At 42.4% G+C, this 21478-nt stretch overlaps 1 protein-coding gene across 1 annotated transcript in view; it reads right to left on the bottom strand.

Annotated features, from left to right (window-relative positions):
* Positions 1-15159: 15159 nt before the first annotated feature.
* The window catches only part of IL1B (interleukin 1 beta), a 6515-nt gene continuing 196 nt past the window's right edge, over positions 15160-21478 (bottom strand). The window contains exons 2-7 of the mRNA XM_012811031.2: positions 21017-21078; positions 20424-20475; positions 18922-19123; positions 18220-18381; positions 16573-16703; positions 15160-15880 (exon numbers count right to left, since the gene is read on the bottom strand). Coding sequence (XP_012666485.1) covers positions 15668-15880; positions 16573-16703; positions 18220-18381; positions 18922-19123; positions 20424-20475; positions 21017-21063 — 807 coding nt within the window. The 5' untranslated portion in view covers positions 21064-21078 and the 3' untranslated portion in view covers positions 15160-15667. The remainder of the gene's footprint in view (positions 15881-16572; positions 16704-18219; positions 18382-18921; positions 19124-20423; positions 20476-21016; positions 21079-21478) is intronic.

Below are 21478 nucleotides of genomic sequence, written 5' to 3'. Positions count from 1 at the left end.
TGCCACTATCTACCTATAGCCAGAAAAGCGGCCTGCAACATGGAGTCTGATCAACTAGCTGAAGGTACAGCTGACCTAGTCTGCTCAGCCTCCCTACACATCTTCTGTGATTATCTAGTTAAGGTTTCACCATAATTGTGAGCATGTTGTCTCAAAAGGCTTTGGGGGAGATAGTCACATACAGATGATAGGTGTTGTGATATTGGTAGGGCAAAGGTTACTTTGATGATATGATTTTTCTTTAATGATTGTCTTAGGTACTATGTTGAAGTGAAAATTACCTTTTTGTTGCTCAAACAATTTGCATGGTTAGAATGAAGACTACTTTGACGTTACTTCTTAGCAGATAAAGTTAAAATTTTCTAGATTTGGTATAATTGCGACAGATGTGTTACTTAGTTCAATGTAAGCATTTCACATTGTATATCGAAGCAGTTTTGAACTCCATACATGCATCAATGTACAAAGTTATGATTTAATAAAAAATAATTAAGAAAGTGGAAAAAAAAAAGAAAAAAATAGAAAAAGAAATTCCGTGTTAAAAAAATTTTTTTTCTAGATTCGTTCTTTGTATTCCCACTATAAAAGCTATTAGAATTGTAACTGAAGCAGAATAGTCTTTGAGAGACTACTCTCGTTGTTTTCCAGTGCTGGCTTTTTGATAATAAATCAAGTTGGCCCTAATCCTTGTCTCTGTATCTGGCTGATGGTGACAGGCATTGGTGAGCAGATCCTCTTCAGCAGATAATATACCTGGGCCTGAAGCTGGCTCCCACAAAACCGTCTCCCACTTCAGATAACAGTAGTGAGTAGTAAGTTGTCATCCATACTTCTCACTGATGGGCTATAAACCTGGGTTCCATTAATTTGCTAGAGCAGCTCCCGGAACTCAGGGAAACATTTACTTACATTTATTAGGTTATTATAAGAGAGATCACACAGGGAATGGATGAACAGCCAGATAAAAAGGGGTGAGACTTGTGGACAGGAGCGTTGAGCTTCTATGCTGGTTGTTGAGTTAAACTTCCTGTGTTTAGCTGTCCAGAAGACCTTCCAAACCCTGTCCCTTTTGGGTTTTTAATGCAGGGCTTACTACATAGGCACAATTGATTGAATCATTGGATAACTGTGAGGTGAGAGACTCAACTTTCAGCACCCTTCCTCTCCAGTAGGTGGGGGTGGGGCTGAAAGTCCCAATCCTCTAATCCTGCCTTGTTCTCTCCTGGGGTATCCCCCATCCCCCAGCTTCCTTGGGGCTGCTGGTCACCAGCAAATCATTAGCATACAAAAGACACTGATCACTCCAGAGATCCCCTAGTTTTAAAAGGTGTATCTCAGGAAAGGGAGATGAAGACCAAAGATAGTCATATAGTGTATTTCACATTATCTCAGTCATCACTGGGGAAATCTAAAGGAATAGTAATGCTGTTCAAAAGAGGATATGAGAGACTGAGATATTATTTCCAAAAATAGACAGACATAGATATGCATACACATTAATTAGTGGAATAAACACCGCTGGAATAAGAAGCAGAGTTAGATACAAATCAGGGCAAAAATATAACAGTTAGGTTTATCTTTTATACTGGATGGAAAAAATTTGCTATACTACTGAACAGAAGTTGCTTGCCACTCATCAATCTTCTGCAAGTTAATAACTACTTTATAGAGTCTAGTTCTGCATTAATAATAAAAAGCAAGTCAGACAAGGTCACTTTCCTCTAGAGAAGGGGTCAGCAAACGGTGTGCGAGCTCTGGCCTTTGCCTGTTTTCATAATAAAGATTTACTGGAACACAACCATGATCTTTGTCTATGGCTGCCTCAAGGTGGTGTTGAGCAGTTGTGACAGAGACCTTATGGCCTTCAGGACTAAAAGATTTACTATCTGACCATTTACAGAAAAGCTTTTGTGGACTCCTGCCCTAGAGGATCCAGACACCATCAGGCAGGCTGCTTAGATAACTGCAGAGGTACAAACAGTCCTTCTGCCTGTTTTCTACTTGTGGATAATTTTTAACAGAGTGCTTTGGCCTTTCTCCTTTGAATGTGGCTCTTGGACCTTAGCAGAGCTAGTTGTTTAGACGCTGGTGATGCCAAATCTGTGAAAAAGCAGGGATCTGGAACATGGAGTGGGGATTTTAACAGGGAGTTTGAAAGAGAAAGGCTGGAGACAGCGGCGAGAGAAATGGATGTAAGAGAAAAGGGGAAAGAATTCTTACTTGGATGATGTATACCTCTCATGGGGTTTGCAGAAACAAGCAAAGAATCTGAATTATTTTAAAATTGTGCTTTTGTTGAAAAAATGTGTGTTGTATGCATGTGATGGGTGGGTGGATGTTTGCCACACTGGAACTCAGGGCTGAAACTGGGGAGCATAATTGCCGAGCATCAGGAATGCAAAGGGACCAAGGAGGGGGACGTGCACAACTGTCAACCTGGTGGTAAGGGGATGGTGGCACTACTTCCTGATGACCACCTGGGGGACTCCTGTCTCCAAGGCCTTCTGAACTAGAGAGCTTGCAAGCATCTGCAGTGTCTATTAATAGACTTTTTGAAAATTTTATTTTATTTTATCTTAAATTATTTTACTTTATTATTTCAATAGATTTAGGGATATAGGTAGTTTTGGTTGCATGGATGAATTGTATAGGGGGCAAGTTAGGGCTTTTAGGGCACCCCTCACCCTAATGGTGTACATTATGCTGGTTGGGTAATTCTTCATTACTCCCCTTGGAGTCTCCACTGTGCATTATATCACTCCACATACCCCTGTGTGCCCATAGCGCAGCTCCCACTTATAAGGGAGAACATACTCTATTTGTTCTTCTATTCCTGAGATATTTCCCTTAGAATAATGACCTCCAGTTCCATTCCAACTTGCTGCAAAAGACATAGTTTCATTTTTTCATGGCTGAGTAGTACTCCAGAGTATGTGTGTGAACATGGGTACATATGTGTGCACACACCACCATTCTCTTTTTCCACCCATCTGTTGGTGAGCCCTTAGGATGGTTCCATGTTTTTGCAATTGTGAATTGTGCTGTGATAAACGTAGGAGTGCATATGCCTTTTTAATGTAATGATTTCTTTTCCTTTGAGTAGATACCTAATAGTAGGGTTGCTGGATCAAATGGTAGGTCTATTTTTAGTTCTTTGAGAACTCTCCATACTGTTTTCTACAGAGGTTGTCCTTCCCTTTTCACTGTATGTGCACCAGTATTTATTTATTTTTTGGACTTTTTAATAATGGCCGTTCAGACAGCAGCAAGGTGGATCTCATTGCGGTTTCACCTTGCATTTCTCTCATGATTAGTGATGTTGAACACTTTTTCATGTTTTTGGCCATCTTTTGAAATATCATCTTTTGAAAAATGTTCATGTCGTTTGCCCATGTCTTAAGGAAATTTTCTTTTCCTGATGAGTTTTTTGAGTTTCTTGTAGATTCTGGATATTAGTCCTTTGTCACATAGATAGTTTGCAAATATTTTCTCCCATTTTGGAGGTTGTCTGTTGATTATTTCTTTTGCTGTGCAGGAGCTTTTAAGTTTCTTTAAGTCCCATTTATTTCTTTTTGATTTTGTTGAAATTGCCTTTGAGTTTTTAGTCATAAATTGTTTGCCTAGGCCAATGCTTAGGTTTTCTTCTAGAATTTTTATGGTTTTAGGTCTTACATTGAAGTCATTTATTCATCTTGTGTTAATTTTTTTTCAGTTGACGTAGTGTGGTGTTAGTTGACTTTTTTTTTAAGGTTCAAGGGGATCTGTGTGCACAGAAAGGATATTTACAGTTACTTGGTTTTTTTCCCTAGGTTTTCTTCTAGAATTTTAATGGTTTTAGGTCTTACATTGAAGTCATTTATTCATCTTGTGTTAATTTTTTTTCAGTTGACGTAGTGCAGTGTTAGTTGACTTTTTTTTTTTAAGGTTCAAGGGGATCTGTGTGCACAGAAAGGATATTTACAGTTACTTGAACCTAAATTTCTATAATTCAATTTATTAAAATTATAAATTAAAGAACCTAAATTTTCTTAACGTTTTAAATTTAACTTACAAATCATGCTATTTAAAAGACTTTTTTTTTTTTTTGGTAGCAAATAAAAAGCCTTCTCTTTAAATTAATGCTCAGTTATGTCATAGCTTTACATTGTCAACTTAAATAACAGACATAGGGAAGCTATCTAAAAGAAAATGACGTTTATTTGAGGCTAGATCGTTGCAATGGCAATATGCATGCTGTAGTAAACCATGTGCACATTCAGGGAGCTCAATGAAGACAGGTTTTTAAAGAAGGAAATGAGGAGGACTGCATAATCGTTTTCAAGTAATTATCTTTGGCTACTAAGGTCAATAAGAAGGATGATGCCAGGCCATGGTTGGACAGGCAGTTGTCGGGCAGATGTCTTTGCAGAAGTTATTTGTGTGTGTGTGTGTAAAGTTTGCAATGGTTCATGTGCAAAGTATGGTTTCTGTAGAGTCTTTCTTTTTTTTTTTTTAAATTAAATCATAGCTGTGTACATTAATACTGTCAGGGGTACAGTGTGCTATTTTTATATACAATTTGAAATATTTTCATCAAACTGGTTAACATAGCCTTCATGTCATTTTCTTAGTTATTGTGTTAAGACATTTATATCCTTCATTTAGAAAGATTCACATGTACCCTTATAAGATGAACCATAGGTGTGATCCCACCAATCACCCTCCCTCCACCTATCCTCCCCCTTCCCTTCCCCTCCCTCTCCTCTTACCCCATTTTCTTGGGCGATAATTGGGTTATAGCTTTCCTATGAAAGCTATAAATTCGTTTCATCGTAGGGGTGAGTACATTGGATACTTTTTCTTCCATTCTTGAGATACTTTGCTAAGAAGAATATTTTCCAACTCCATCCATGTAAACATGAAGGAGGTAAAGTTTCCATCCTTCTTTAGGGCTGCATAGTATTCCATGGTGTACATATACCACAGTTTATTGATCCATTCATGGGTCGATGGGCACTTGGGATTCTTCCATGTCCTGGCAATTATGAATTGGGCTGCAATAAACCTTCTGGTACAAATATCTTTGTTGTAGTGTGATTTTTGGTCTTCTGGATATATAACTAGTAGGAATTATAGGATCAAATGGCAGGTCTATTTTTAGTTCTCTAAGTGTTCTCCAGATGTCTTTCCAAAAGGAATGTATTAGTTTGCAATCCCACCAACAGTGTGGAAGTGTTCCTTTTTCTCCACAACCACGCCAGCATCTGTGATTTTGGGATTTTGTGATATGGGCTAATCTTACTGGTGTTAGATGATATCTCAAAGTAGTTTTAATTTGGATTTCTCTGATGATTAAGGATGATGAGCAGTTTTTCATATATCTGTAGGCCATGTGCCTGTCTTCTTCATAGAAGTTTCTCTTTAAGTCCCTGAGATGAGATCACTTGTTCTCTTCCTGCTAATATGTTCAAGTTCTCTATGTATTCTGGTTATTAAACCTTTGTCAGAGACATAACCAGCAAATATCTTCTCCCATTCTGAGGGCTATCGGCTGGCTTTACCTACTGTGTTCTTGGTTGTGCAGAAGATTTTTAGTTTGATTGTAGAGTTTTTCTTGCTGTCAAGCACACAGCATGAGAACCATCTCTTCATGGCCTTCCCTGGCTTATTTGTCAGAGTATTCTTAACATTAGTGACTCTGTTTTGATTCTGACAACTTTCATAGCATATTAAATCCCCCTACATAGTTAACTCTCTTTTCTAGCACAGGTAATCGAGTTCCCTTAAATATGTGAAAGTACAAATTTAATATACCTGCAAATTTAATATATCTGACTTTTCAAGCACTTCAAGTGCCTGCCAGGGCAGACATGAAAATCTAACAAATAAAATATTTCTTAGCGTCTAAATCGGGCTGTAAAAATTAACTTTTTACAAACTTAAGCATATTGTTTTATACTCTTCCAATTAAATTGGACACACTGGCTCATGCCTGTAACCCTAGCACTTGGGACTCTGAGGCAGGTGGATTGCCTGAGGTCATGGGTTCAAGATCAGCCTCAGCCAGAGTAAGACATCCCCCCATCCCTGTCTTTAAAAATAGCCTGGCACTGGCTCGGCACCTGTAGCTCAAGTGGCTAAGGCGCCAGCCACATACACCTAAGGTGGTGGGTTTGAATCCAGCCTGGACCCGCCAAAAAACAATGATGGCTGCAACCAAAAAATAGCCAGGCATTGTGGCAGGCGCCTATGGTCCCAGCAACTTGAGAGGCGGAGGCAGGAGACTTGCTTGAGCCCAGGAGTTGGAGTTTGCTGTGAGTTGTGATGACACGGCACTCTACCCAAGGTGACAGCTTGAGGCTCTGTCTCAAAAAAAAAAAAAATAGTCTGGCATTGTGGCAGACACCTGTAGTCTCAGCTACTCAGGAGGCTGAGGCAAGAGATTCGCTTTAGCCCAAGAGTTGAGCTGTGAACGATGATGCCACAGCACTCTACTGAGGGAGACAAAGTGAGACTCTGTCTAAAACAAACAAACAAAGAAACAAATAAATAAATTGGGAAGTCTGGTAACAATCACACATCTCCATTTGAAATTACAGTTATTATTTCAGATTCTTTAGTGTGCAAAAGTGTTTCAGACACATTAAATAACAATGACATGACCTAGAGAATTCTAAAACAAACTTATTTCTAACCTTAACACAAAGGTATTACTGTAATGAGTTTCCTTTATCAGCTCCATGACTCCCCCCCCCCGCCTCCTTCAAGTACTAACCAGGTCTTATAAAGCTCTGAACTCGGGGTGAAATGTGCAGGTCAACCTCTGCAAGAGATTCTTGGGTCAAAGATTCAGGAACTTGATTTGGGCTATTGACTAGAGAGACAGGGTCATTGGTCTATACAAGCCACAGGGTAACACACTGAGCTGATTCTCAGAGTTGGGGCTAGACTCCTTCGTCAGAAAGAGAGAAGTATTAAGACCGGGGTTTTCCACTCTGAGCTGGTTGCATAACTAAGTCTCAGGGACATCTTTCAAATATCATCCTTACCCGATTTTTATCTTATCTGCTTTGAACTTTTCCCACCTGATTTAGGTATGTAAAAGTTTGTACCTCTTCTCTGGTTTGTCATTAAGATATTTCATTACTTTATCAAACTCAACTAATTTCTTTGATGCCTAAGTTTTTTTTTTTTTGGCCAGGGCTGGGTTTGAACCTGCCACCTCCAGCATATGGGGCCAGTGCCCTACCCTTTTGAGCCACAGGCGCCACCCAATGCCTAACTTTTTAAAATGTCTGCTGATGACTATAGTTCTGTACTCATTCTATCCATGAATGTGTAAAGTCCCGGTATTCTTACTCACTTATTATCTGTGATGGCCTGTCCCATCATACCTATTTACTGAAGTGTGTGGCCACTGCTCTGAGCTCAGAGAGTAAGCAAAAGATGCCTCTCAGACTCTTCTAGACCAAGCTAGTGGGACCTCATAGGGCTTGAAGGAGCAATATTTGGAGTGTGGCAGAGGATGACTCTGAGAGGATGCAACAGTGGCCAGTGTGGTTTGTCCTGTTGAGGAATTGCTAGAGAGGACAGCCCAGTCTTCCCAAGAACAATGACCATAGGAATCTCAGCAGCTAACATGACTGAGCACACTTTGGGTGGTATTTTGTCCAGAAAACAAGAGCAATCAGGAAGGCGCTACCTTGTGTTTCTACCCTAGGAATTACTGTCCTGTTTGCATCTGGACCTCTCTACATTGGGGTCTCTACTCAAGCTACCTTTTCCGCAGTGCCTTCCCTGGCTGCCTCCCCTGAATAGCACCTGTCATCGTACCCACCCAGTTTTTCTCTATTCTGTTTTCCTGCTTGGTTATTTTCCATCGCTGACAAGGAACTGAACCACAGAATGGCAGAGCTGATGACCAGGGCTGGCCCCCACCCCCACATTATTACGGAGGAGGAAATGAGGTCAGCTTCAAGATGGTCTCAGGCCTTCCACCCAGCCCTGGCAGCAGAGAGAGATTAAGTGGTGCTGGTGTGACTGAATCATCTGTGGCCACTCTTGGCATTCATCCCATCCAGTGAACATGCCCTCAGGGCAGGCAACCCTATAAACAGTGAAGAGAAGGCCAGAGTGACCTTCATTTTATATTGTCTATTTGCCCTTTGCATTAAGTCTCCAAAAGATCAGTAGGCTTCCTACATCCCTAATCTCAGGAAGTTAAATTGCCCTGAGATAGCAGGACCCCTGGGACACAAAAGGAAGGGCCTATCTAAGTGCTCAGTATCCAGAGAGGGACTCTAACAATTCCTTGCTCTGACAATTGTGATTTCTTTACTTCTATTACAACTGCAAAAGACCCAAATAGGGAGTTGTTTAAATAATTAAAAATAATTTTTGTCAGAAAAGGAAGCTGGATTTTGTCAAAGGCCTTTTCTGCATCGGTTGAGAGGATCATATGGTATTTGGTCAGCATACTTTCTGGGTGAAGGGCTCATCTACAATTTGAACTTGATCTTAGAAATGTAAACAATGTAACTGAAACATTTGTACCCTCATATTAATCTGAAATTAAGAAAAAAAATTTTGATGATAGATGACTATAGGACTTTTTGGTAAGTAGTTTGGAAGGATTTTAAAGAACTGAGTGACAATGCTCTAATAAAATCCCTTTCATTTCTCTGTGGTTAATAATTATATGCACAAGCTTTCTCAGCACTTATGTTTTAAAAACCAAAGTAAAAATAAGATCACTGTTGAATCGCATTCTAATTAGTACTAATAAATGTGTATAAATATATGAAGTAATTTTTAAAAGCTCTATCTCATTAAGATATATTGCTAATAAAAATCAACATTTGTAATTACATTAGTTTTGATCAATTGTGTACTAACAATTATAACATAAACTAGAAGAATTTTAAAAATGTAGCATCTTCTGCCTACAGAAAAACATAATAAATTTTTATTGAAGACATATTTTTGTTGTTGCAAAGAAGTATCACAGGATGATCAATAAAATGCTTTTAGGCATAATACACATTACATTAGTATAAAATTTTATGGGGGAAATGAGTAGAAAGATAAATTAAAGAACACCAAAAAAATCTTGTAAAGTTTCTGACTACTGAAGAAGAATTTGTATAATTTGTGGAGGGATCACAATAAGAAGCAATCACTAGAGTATTGGGATTTCATTAGGTACGTTTACAAAGGTAATATTCACTTTCCTTTTAAAATGTCAATACCTGTGATATTCCAGAAGTAACAACACCAACTTTAAAAAAAAGTAAGAAATTAACCTAAAATAAGCATGTGGAGTGCTGTTGTGGTAATCCATAACTTTTCACTGTTCTTTTAGGAGATATGTAAGCTAAAATTTTGGAAGACCTATGTTCTTCAAGGATTAGAGCCCTGAAAGGACCTTTTAGGGCGGGAATTGGACTTTTGGCTATGGCAGTGAGGCCCACAGTGAACAGTACTCCAGGAGGACATTACCTCCTTGGGACAAGGGACCCACCTCCAAGGTTCGTCCCACCTCCAAGGCTGGGAGGTTCTGAGACTCAGCCTCACCCACTTCTTGGGCACCTGGGAACTATCCTGCCTGCTCCCATGCTTGCCTTCTCTTCCAGGGGGTAATGTGCAGCATCGGGATACGTTTTATCCTAAAGTCAAACCATGTATGTGTGCACGCTCACACACACACACACACACACACACACACATGAATTCCAGATATCCATCTGCCCCAAGGTCGCATCCAAGCCCAACATTCATACATGAACTACATGGCTCCCTTTCGGCCAGATGCTTCTGCAGGTCACATGCTAGGAGGTAACTGGGACTCCTTCATCCTACCCTTCCTGATCTCTGGGTCCCCTGTCAGACACAGAGGAAAGATCTCTTATCTCTTTTGTCTCTGAGGGCTGAAGGGGTTGGGGTGCAGGTGGCAGGGAGAGAAAGGGAAACATTGGCTCTTTCAAACAGCCTGTGGGGGAGCTCAGGACCCAGAAGGGAGTGGCTGTATTCTGTCAGGACTCACACCTCTGTCCCCAGAGGACTGCATTTGTCCAGGCACAGGCCTTACTTGGAGCCCTATATCTATCTCTAACTACTCCATTTTCAGCAGGCGAGATGTTCTCAGAGACAGGGAATCGGGGACCCCTGAGATAGGAGAGCAGCCAGGGAGCCGGAACCCTTCTTGCTTCCTCCCAGCCCCATCTGTCCTGCTGATGCTGACCTGTGCTGCCTTCCGTGGCTGTTTGACCTGCTTTCTGAGAGGGATTTGATTTTCATGATTATTTATGTAAGCAAATAATCATGCTTATGCAAATAAGAAAAGCAGCGCTTCTGGACTTTCCAGGGAGAAAACTTTATCACTTAGCTTGCTTCTACATTGTTAATTTAGGACTCAGGATGTGGGTAAGATGTGCTAAGAAGTGGGAGGAGACGCCGACTGTGGCCCTTCACTCCTGGACACCGGATGTTTGTGGGTGGCTCAGCAAGGCTGTTTGGGGGATGAGGAAATGGGTCGGAGAGATCTGTACAGAATACACGAGAGAACTTACCCTGCACCTCTGACCGGGGCATTTGTAACAGCCGCCACCCCCACCTCCCTGGCTGTCTTTGAATCTTTGAAACCAGAAATTATCTCACACATCATTGTATCCTGCGTCTTCCTCCAACCAGATACTTGCCGCCTCCAGCCTAAGCCTATAGGATAAGCTACACTCTGCCTGCCACAGAATCTGAGACATCGGGCGGAGTTAGCGAGCATTTGCCTTCTGCCTCCCGGGCACTCAGGCTCTCTGTGGAAGCTGCTGGGTGCTATGGAGGTGTGCTGTGTTACCTACTGGAAGTGCAGTTGACTTCCCAGCCCATCAGAAAGACTTCCTTATTCCAACTGTATTTTGTGTACTTGGTCAGATCCGGGGAGGATTCTTGGCTTTCCCACTCAAAATATCTGACCCTTTCCAGTTAGTGGCAGGTCATTTCTCTATTTCAGGCCCAGGACATATGGCACAGAGAAATGCGGTGGGGTCATCAGGAAGAGAACTTGGTTTGGAGCCAAGGGTCAATTTTAGTCTTTGGCTCAGATCCCATAGTTGGAACCAAAGCCTTCTGAACATCTCAATGGAGAAAATTTAAAATAATGACATAAGTAATTCACAAATATATTCTTTCTGTGAAAAACTCAAATGTTGTAAACAAAGCTAAAGTTCCTCTTGACAACTTCTTCCTCTGCCCCACCCTTCTGTCAATAACCACTGTGTTCAGCCAGGTCAGTATCCTTCTGGAGCTCTCTGCCTTTACTTACCATTAGAAGGACAAGCTTGTCCACCTTGGACGTGAACCGTATTTTCTTTTCCATAAATGCTACTACTTTGTGCTTGTTGTTCCGCAGTTCACCTTTTTCTTGGGATGATCTGCTTGGATAACCTTCTATTTCAGTACCATCTCCTTTCTTCTTAACTTACTGCGGTTTATTTAACCTTTGCCCTACTAATGGATATTTAGGTTATTTCCAGCTGATTTTGTTAAATATTTACAAATAACCTACTAGTAGATATTCTTGAAATTATTTCTTTAGGGAAGACACTAAATAGTGAAATTTCTGAGCCATACCGCATGCTTTTTAACAAAGTAGACATTGCCAATTTTCTCTCTAAACTAGCGGTGCTCATTTGCCAGTACATAGATGATTGGAATCTGGGTTTCTTTCAAAGCATGTGATGGCTTCACAGTTTGTCGTTCCTCCTGGCATGACTTTCCTCTTGGTCCTGAGAGGGGTGAGTGGAGGGGACAGTGTTGCAGCTGGGGCTCACAGGCATTTCTGCTTTCTTTCTAGACCACCTGCCTACCTGTCACCAGCTCTGTTCTGCAGAATGAGTGCCACTTGGGTGACTGTTCCCAATAGCCATGACATCTTTTTGTTTTATTTTGTTTTGTCCTTGAAACAGAGTCTCACTCTGTTGCCCAGGCTAGAGTGCCATGGCACCAGCCTAGCTCAGAGCAACCTCAAACTCCTGGGCTCAAGTGATCCTCCTGCCTCAGTCCTCCAAGTAGCTGGGACTATAGGCGCCCACCTACATGCCCGGCTACTTTTTCTATTTTTGTTAGAGATGGGGGTCTCACTCTTGCTCAGTCTGGTTTCGAACTTATGAGCTCAAGCAATCCACCTGCTTTGGGCTCCCAGAGTGCTAGGATTACAGGTGTGACCCACTGAACTACAGTTATGAAGCAGACAGAGACCAGAGAGGGACTCTGCTGTCCTCTGCCCTGGCTTGGAGAGCTATAAAGGAGAAGAGGGTATTGGCAGTGAGCTGCTAAGGACCGGCACATTTCAGCAATTGTTTTTCCACAATAAGGCATATGATTTTCTTTTCTTTGGACAAAGGTTTTTTTTTTTTTTTTGAGACAGAGCCTCAAGTTATCCCCCTGGGTAGAGTGCTCTGGCATCACAGCTCACAGCAACCTCCAACTCCTGGGCTCAAGTCAGTCTCCTGCCTCAGCCTCCCAAGTGGCTGGGACCACAGGCGCCCACCACAATGCCCAGCTATTTTTTGGTTGCAGCCATCATTGTCGTTTTTGGCGGGCCCAGGCTGGATTTGAACCTGTCACCTTAGGTGTATGTGGCTGGCACCCTAGCCACTTGAGCCACAGGTGCCAAGCCAGGACAAAGGTTTTAAAAATTATTATTTTATTTCTGAGTAGGTAATATAATTACATGATACAAAAATCAAACTATATAAAATACATATGTAGAAATGTCTTGCTTCCATTCCCGTTCCCATATTTTATTTGCCAGCCTCCCACAAATACTTCATTCATTTCTGAGGCATCCTCTAGAATTTTTCACATCAATTATAATCACAGTGGAATGTATTGCCTTTTCCCCTTTGACCTTTGTTGCATAAATGTAGCACTCCATAAACATGATTGGAATTGCTTTTTTTCAGTTATCAGCACATCTTGGAGAAGAGTCTGTGCTGGTGCAGAGAGTATGTTTTTTCTTTTTTAATAGCTGCATAGTAGTCCATATCCCATAATTCATTTAGCCAGTCTCTTGTTGATAGACACTTGGAGTTATTTATAATTTTTCCTGTTACAAGTGCTGTAATGGGTAAGTTTGATCATTTATCATTTGTGATTTCACATGGGTTATGTCCATCTGTGGGATAAATCCCCAGAAGTGAAATTGATGGGCCAAAGGAGAAGCACATCTTTTTTTTTTTTTTGAGGCATGTTCTCATTCTGTTGCCCAGCCTATAATGCCCTGGAGTGCCGTGTCATCAGCCTAGCTTGCAGCAACCTCAAACTCCTGGGCTCAAGTTATCCTCCTGCCTTAGCCTCCTGAGTAGCTGGGACTACAGACACTTGACACAATGCCTGGCTAATTTTTCTATTTTTAGTAGAGATGGCGTCTCACTCTTGCTCAGGCTGGTCTTGAACTCCCAAGCTCAAGGGATCCTCTTGCCTCAGTCTCCCAGAGTGCTAGGATAATAGTTGTGAGCTGTTGTGCCCGGCCGGGAAGTGAGCTTGTGATTTTCATAGTTGTTATCACATTTTCCTCTACAGAGGTCATGTCACTTTATACTCCCATGTGTAAAGCTCAACAGTGGTGTTTCCCCACAGTTTCACCAACATGGTGTGTGTTAAACCTTTGAGTTTTGTCAATCTGATAGGAGAATATTTGTATCTGGTGCTTTTTTTTTTTTTTTTGAGACAGAGCCTCAAGCTATTGCCCTGGGTAGAGTACGGTGACGTCACAGCTCACAGCAACCTCCAACTCCTGGGCTTAAGCGACTCTCTTGCCTTAGGCTCCCAAGTAGCTGGGACTACAGGCTCCTGCCATAACTCCCGGCTATTTTTTGGTTGTAGTTGTCATTGCTGTTTGGCAGGCCCAGGCTGGATTCGAACCCGCCAGCTCTGGTGAATATAGTTAGCGCCTTAGCTGCTTGCGCCACAGGCGCTGAGCCTATCTGGAGCTTTTAATTTGACTTTCTTATTACCAGTGATGTAAAAAATCTTTTTACTCTGTCCAAACTCTAATAGTATTCCCTTGTCTATTATAACTTGTTAATATCCCTTGCTTATTGTTTGTTGGATTTTTACTCTTGCTTTTTCTAATGTTTTGAGGTAGCTCTTTATATGTTAAAGAAATGATCCCTTTATCTGGGATATGAGTAACAATTATTTTTGCCCTGGTCTTTTTTTTTTCCTGAGACAGAGTCTTACTCAGTCGCGCTGGAGCATCACAGCTCACAGCAACCTCAAACTTTTGGGCTCAAGTGATCCTCTTGCCTCAGTCTCCCAAGTAGCTGAGACTACAGACACCCACCACAACACCCAGTGATTTTTTTTTTCAGAGACAGGGTCTCACTGTTGCTCAGACTGATCTTGAACTTCTGAGCTCCAGCAGTCACAGGGTGCTAGGAATACAGACATTAGCCACTGCGCCTGGCCTGCCCTGGTCTGTGCTGTGTTTTGTTTCTGGTGACCTCATCAATCCTGAAAGTTTACTTTTTACATCATTCATTCTTACACCCCCATACCTTTGTTCACTTTGGTGCCTCTATCTGGAATACCCCTTCTTTTCTCTTCTATCTGGAGAACTTCTGCTCATCCCTTTAGGCCTGACTTGTATGTCACTCTCCTTGTCCCTCTCCTTGTCCCTCCATCTTTCTTAGCAGATGTCCTCACTCATTCCTGGCCTCTCCTTTGGTATTTAACGTACTCTTGTCACGTTGCCCTATTTTTGCTTGTGCTTATCTTCCTCTCCTATCTATCCAGAAACTTCTAACCTTTCTTGTCTCTGTACTCCTAGCCATACTATTTGATCAATAATGGATAATCACTGGCACCTATTACCACCAACCTTTGCCCTCTATAAAGCTTCAGCTGGTCCTATTTTCCAGATATGCACTGAATATACTTTGTTGAGAAACAGAAATAAAGGAAATGGGTTGGGAGGCTTGTTTTTGGTGGGCAGGGATATTCCTTGATGTGTTGCAGCCCTCAGCAGTGAGCAACTCCAGCTCCCTGTGGAGAACACTCATGACCCCATCTATCTTCACCTTCAGCTATCACATCCAAGACAAGTCAATTATCAGGGTAGACAATTTTTTTTTCTGTGAAATTTATTTCAGAACCATTAAAAGAGTTCCAGCATTTGTCCTCATTTATACATAGTCCCATTTAAATAATATGAGGTTATTTATTTTCAGCTTCAGAAAAAGGACTTGATTTGAGGGTAGCACCCCAGTTCACATTCAGTTGATTCAATAGATATTAAAATGGCCTTGGCCCTCTTGAGTTAAATTAAATAGACCCATCAAATAAATAAATAAATAAACAGTTAAATGGCTGCTCATCAGAATTGGGGAACAAAGGATAGAGGATTTCTTTGAACCAAATGTGCCATGGTTTCTGTCAGGATGGTTTTGAGTGGGTAGGAGAGGTGAGAGAGACCTGGCTCAGCAGAAGAGACCTAGGAAGAGAGAGCTGATCCTCTGGCAGGTGGGCAGGAGATCTTAGCCCTACCCCAAGAAAGGCATCTGGGCCTTGGGGTAGACAACAGCAAAGTCCAGCCTGCAGCACACTCAAAATCTTTCTAGTTCTTTTCTGCCAGCCCTGGGAGTTGAGTCTACACACTCAGCACATGTGGGCCCTCTGGGTATAGCTCTCTTCAGGAAGATAAGAATTGCATGGTGAAGTCCACTATATCCTCACCACCTTTGGTCTTTCCCAGGAAGACGGGCATGTTTTGCGCTTGAGAGGTGCTGATGTACCAGTTGGGGAACTGGGCAGACTCAAATTCCACCTTGTTGTTGGTTTCTATCTTGTTGAAGACAAATCGCTTTTCCATCTTCCTCTTTGGGTAACTTTTAGGGTCCACACTCTGCAGCAAAAAAGAAAGAAGACTTTTTGTGAGGGAAGGGGCAAAGATGCTATGGTAATACTCTTCTCTGGGTCAGCTAGAGAGGAAATGGATGTGCAGGCTGCAGGATCAGGAACCAGGCTCCTGCCTTATCTTTGGGGCTCCTCCACCTTTTTGTGGGCTTGCTGAAAGAGCCCTTATTCTCTGAACTTAGTATAAAATTCTGAAGCATAATCTTAGTGAGAATTTTTTTTAAAAAATGAAAATTAACCTAAAGCTTCTTATGTTTCATAGTTGCCAGGGGCTTCTGCTGTATTTTCCCTTATGTTACGGTTCTGGCTAGAATAACATCAAGTTGGAAATGAAGCTTTTGCTGGGAAAGCTGGAGTTTGTGGTGGTGGGAGGGGACAATGTGGGGAAGATGCTAAGTCCTTTTGATTGGTTTCCCGAAGTGTCATCTATTAAACTAGAGCAACCCTAACAAACATAATCTGCTGGGGTGGTAACAATGGCAGGACATAATAACATCAACAAAATGATTTGATTGTCTACAGTGGGAGTGAAGCTTGCATGCATTTAAAAACTTACATTAAATTTACTTATGTTGATGCAACATTGTTAAATAGACCTGTTCCCCGATTTCAGGGGGTCAGGTGGGGACAAGGAGAAGGGACAGCTGGATGTTGAGAAGGGCTTCAGCCCCTGACACTCACCTCTAGCTGTAGGATGGGCTTCTCATCCTTCATCACGCAGGAAAGGTACAGATTCTTTTCCTTGAGGCCCAGCGCCACAGGTATTTTGTCACTATTTTCATCTCCTTGTACAAAGCTCATGGAAAACACCACTGAAGAAAAGAGGTGGGGTCTTGTGGTTAGGAACACAGCGGTGCAGGGCCAGCCCAACCCCTGGACCTCATGGGCAGGACTTGTACAATGTAGCATCCTCTGTGGGAACCCACAGTGAGGCTCTTTGGCCTGACAGAAAGGATAGCTTGGCTCCTTACAGATGATAGTGGGATCAATTTATTCTTTCAAGGTTTCCCCAGTAAAGGTCCCAGGGTTTCTTAGGTCCTCATAGCAGTGGCAATGAAGAATAAAGGAGGGCCTAATTTTTTTTTTTTTTTTTTGAGACAGAGTCTCACTCTTTTGCACAGGCTAGGGTGCCATGGCATCAGCCTGGCTCACAGCAGCCTCAACTTCTGGGTTTAAGCAATCCTCCTGAGCAGCTAGGACTACAGTTGCCCATCACAACACCAACTAATTTTCCTATCTTTAGTAGTGATGGGTTCTTGCTTTTGCCTGGGCTGATCTTGAACCCCTGAACTCAAGTAATCCTCCTCCTGTCATCTTCCCAGAGTGCTAGGATCACAGGCATGGGCCAATGTGCCCAGCCAAGGGCCTAATTTTTAAGTGCTTCGCACTGGCAGTGTGTCCATCTGTGTAAGTAGAACAATTTGATCAATGTGGAAAGCTAGGAAAGAGGTGAAGCAGAGCTGCTGCAAGAAAGCAGGCAGCAGGGCTGTTTTAGGAACATAGATAGTTGGTGGGAAGAACTGGGAGTAAAGAAGCTTGGCTGGGAAAAGTAGCTCTATAGAGAGACACTCAATTTTGATCTTCCTTAGTCTCAGTGGTCTCAGTTTCAGGCCCTACGGCCATGGTCACCATGCAGTTCTAAAGAAACAGGATGCTCTTGGTCTGGCTGAGAGCAGGAAGCTATCCCTAGTGACACTGCCCTCCAGTGTTTCTGCTCCCTTTCCCACATCCTTGCAAGTGGGCTCTAGACACAGTGGCACAGTGCCAAGCAGGTCTCCCCAGCTAATGATAAGCTCCCACACTGGAAACATTTGCCAGTTACAGCAGAAAGATATGTTTCTGCTGGTCAGTAAAATTTCCCCACAAGGCACCATCTGGCAAGGCACCATCTGGAATTGGGCAGGAAGGATGCTGGGGAAAGGGGGCAGAAGTGGGTCTGGGGATAGGCACATTATCACGTCACTGCTCCTGTTTCCACCTCAGCAATGGGGAGAAAGAACCCACAGGCAGTTAGGGCATGTCCATCAAATGGCCGCATATCCTGGAAGAGTTGACATTGTTCTATGCCTCAGTGACTTGGCAGGATATGGGCCTGGCAAGGCCTGAGCTGTCTAATTTCTTGAAGTTATACCTCTTGCTAAAAAGAGCACATACCCACACAATCAAACTGGTGTCATTGCTAGGACCTAAACAAAAGTGTATGCGTTCTTTTTAACGTTTCTCTTCACTTAGGTTGATCACATGCCCTAACATTCTACTTTGCTCAAAACATGCACAATTAGCAAGCTGCCAGGAGGCCAGGAAGGGAAACCAAGAAGTCTCCATTACCTTGGTGGTTCAGATCCTGTCCCTGGAGGTGGAGAGCTTTCAGCTGATATGCGCCAGACATCACCAGGCATTTTTGATGAGCATCCCGGAGTGTGCAGTTCAGTGACCGTACACGTCCATCACACACCCAGTCATCGTCACATGTGTCAAAGAAGATGGGTTCTGAAATGTGAAGCACATATGTTACTGAGTCATAAAAGCAGGTGGGCAGGCCTCGTGATGTGAAGTGCCAGAGTTTGGTTTCTTGGAGGATATCTGAATAGGTACAGTCAGAGCCAGACTATAGCATTGGTGGGGAGGAGTGGGGGTGGGTGGGCAAGAACATTGTATCTGGCATCATAAGACATGGGTTCAAGCTTCAGCTCTGTTAGTACTCACTGTGGGCTAGCAACAGAGCTACCTATGTGAAATACTCATAACAGCAGCCCAGGCTTGTAGGGGACAATCAATATAAGTGAAAGGAGCTGAGAATGGTGAGGAATTTGCAAATGTCAATAGTTAGCAAGGTCTTCTTTTAAAAATAGTTTCAACTAAAGAGATAATTGATTTGGTATCTAAGTTTCTTCATTTGCTTCTCATTGCTGGGCCTTCTACCTTTAAAGAGTTTCAACTCTGGGGGAGTTCAGCTGACTGTTGACTGATAGTCTTTGAGAAGGATGGAAGCGGAGATCTACTCTCCTGCTCTCAGCTGCCGCTAAATACCTTCTTCAAAGATGAAGGGAAAGAAGGTGCTCAGGTCGCCATCCTGGAAGGCCTTTGGGCAGAGAACTGGCTTGTTCCTCAGCTTCTCCATGGCCACGATCAGCGACACAACCTGCCTGAAATCCTTGTTGTAGTGCTGGTGGGAGACGTGTAGCTGGATGCCCCCATCCGTAGGGCAGAGATCCAGGTCCTGGAAGGAGCACTGTGGAGAAGACCAGGGAGTGAGTGTGGTCCAGTGGTCCAGCCAGCAAACTCCCGCTTCAACATCAGAGGGGCAGAAGGGGCCAAGCTCTTAATATAATCCTTATCTCTCTCAAGCCCAGAGTGGTTAAGTGGCTTTCCCAAAGGCACATGACAAGTTAGAGGCAGACCCCAAACTAGAATGTGGCCTTTCTGACACCTTGTATTCTATTTTTTTTTAGAATAAATCCCATTTCTACCTTGTTTATCTTTTTTATACATTCCCCACATACCTCATACACTTACACCTTCGTAGGCTTTATATCTTTTAGTGTCACTAATACTCTAACAATATGATTTAATTTTTCATGACAGTGATGATCGTTACATTCTCTATTCACCTAGGCTTACTCAGCAACTTTGCAATTTTTCTTATTCAGAGCACTGTCTCATAGGCATTCTGTAAATCCTGTAAGAGTGGGTACTCTTTGTGAAATAGGTTATCACTTATCCCTTACCCAGAAAAACTCTCTATTATAGCTTAACTGAGGTTAAGCCCTAAGGTATTAATAATGGTTTAAAAGCTTGGAATACAAAGAAGAGATCTCTAGGTTTGGGTTGGGCCCCCTAGGAAAGTGAACATCACAAAAGAAGAAGAGACAACAGGAATATCACATGGCCCTCTGGAAAATGCCCATTTGTTGGGAGGAACTTAGCTATGATTGAAAGTATTTCAGAACTTAAGGCTCCAGGGTGCCAGCATCTCAGAGATTATATAGTTCATGCCCCTTGGTTTTTAGATGAGTTTCAAAGGGCGAAATGACTTGTCCAAGGTCAAACAACAAGTATTCTTTTAAATTTGAGTGCATCTTTTTGTTTATCTCTTCTATGTCTTCTTGTCATAAGTTCCACCCCATGGAATATATGTCTGCTATCAAGGAGGAAGACATATGTTAATACTCAAAATCATGTTCTCTGGGTTTAGAGTTTAACTCAAGTCATTAGCTTAAGCTTAACCCATACCCTAAAAGGAAAAACCAAATTTGTGTTGAAGACTTGCTAACTTCCTAGCATGCAATAGCAAAGATCATCACCACACCCTGTTGCCCTCACCAAGCATAGTTGCCCAAGGTTAATGAGTGACTAGGGTGTTGTAAAGGCCAGGTCAGCATGTAATGTAGCCTGTATCTGTCTCCCTGGAAGAGGTGAGAGCCATTCTATCACAAAATACCATAGAAACAAAGTGTCCCAGAACGTTTTTCTTGGAGCTTTTCCTGTGTCAGAACCCCTCTGTGAGTTGGGAGCTATTCCCATAGTCTTACCTTCATCTGTTTGGAGCCTTCAGCTTCAAAGAAGAGGTCATCCTCATTGCCACTGTAATAAAAACAGAGACATAGCTCAATTATGTCTCCTAAACAGGATTATTCTTCCTTCTCTGCATACAAGTCTTCACTACAAACAGCGTGTCACTCAAAGCTACCTGGTGACTTCTGGCATATTCCATGGTGATCTCTAGAGGAAGATTCTGAGTTTGGTAGGTAGCTACCCTGGGTGCTCCCATTGGATCCTGAGGCCTGATCTCCAGCCCAGTAGAGTCTGCTAAAACCTGAGCTCTCCCTCTCCTATAAGCCAAACTTTGCAAAGAGGTTCCAAGTATTATCCACGTGGAATTTTTTCTTCCCATTTGCTATCTGCAGGAAGTCTGTGTCCTTGCAGCAGCAATAGCCAGATGGCCTTGGGGTCCCAAGCCTGGACTTGTAGTGTGAAATCAGTCTTTAAACCAAGTTTACTTGGAACCTTGTTTGCCACTGATAGAAGCAATTTGGGGAACAATTCTTCTCTGCAAACACAGATAATACTCTAGTCTTAAAAGAGGAACTCTGTTTGCATTACAGGTTGTAGTCTTCCCACTGACCTGTAGTAATCCATCATTTCACTGGTGAGTTCAGGTACTGCTGCCATCGTTGCTTCAGACACCTGTATAAAGGGGAGAAAATGAATGATATCTTGTAGTGCCAGTCCCCATGAAGGCTACCTTTATATATGAGTTTCCCTCAGCATCTAATATGTGGCAGGCATGCCAAGAGGTGATCTCTGAATGAATGAATAAATACATGCATGCATGAAAGAGAGGTTCTTTGGTTCTAGAGAAAAGCAGAAGCAGATTTGCTAGGAAACCTGGAGGCAGAGAGTTTAACACTGATCTCTCAGATGTCAGCTGCTAGATAAGTAGTTTTCATTCCCAGAGTATTTGAAAAGTTGTAGTAATATCACTACACTTAGCATTTTTGCACAAAGTCCAGCCCTCAGGTAGAGAGGGAGAAAGAGATGAGAGGGGGAGAGAGAGAGAGAGAGAGAGAGAGAGAGAGAGAGAGAC

The sequence above is a fragment of the Otolemur garnettii genome, unplaced genomic scaffold, assembly GCF_000181295.1.
Source record: "Otolemur garnettii isolate 467f Iridium unplaced genomic scaffold, OtoGar3 scaffold00148, whole genome shotgun sequence".
Taxonomy (NCBI): domain Eukaryota; kingdom Metazoa; phylum Chordata; class Mammalia; order Primates; family Galagidae; genus Otolemur; species Otolemur garnettii.
This window is presented reverse-complemented; position numbering and strand designations above follow the sequence as displayed.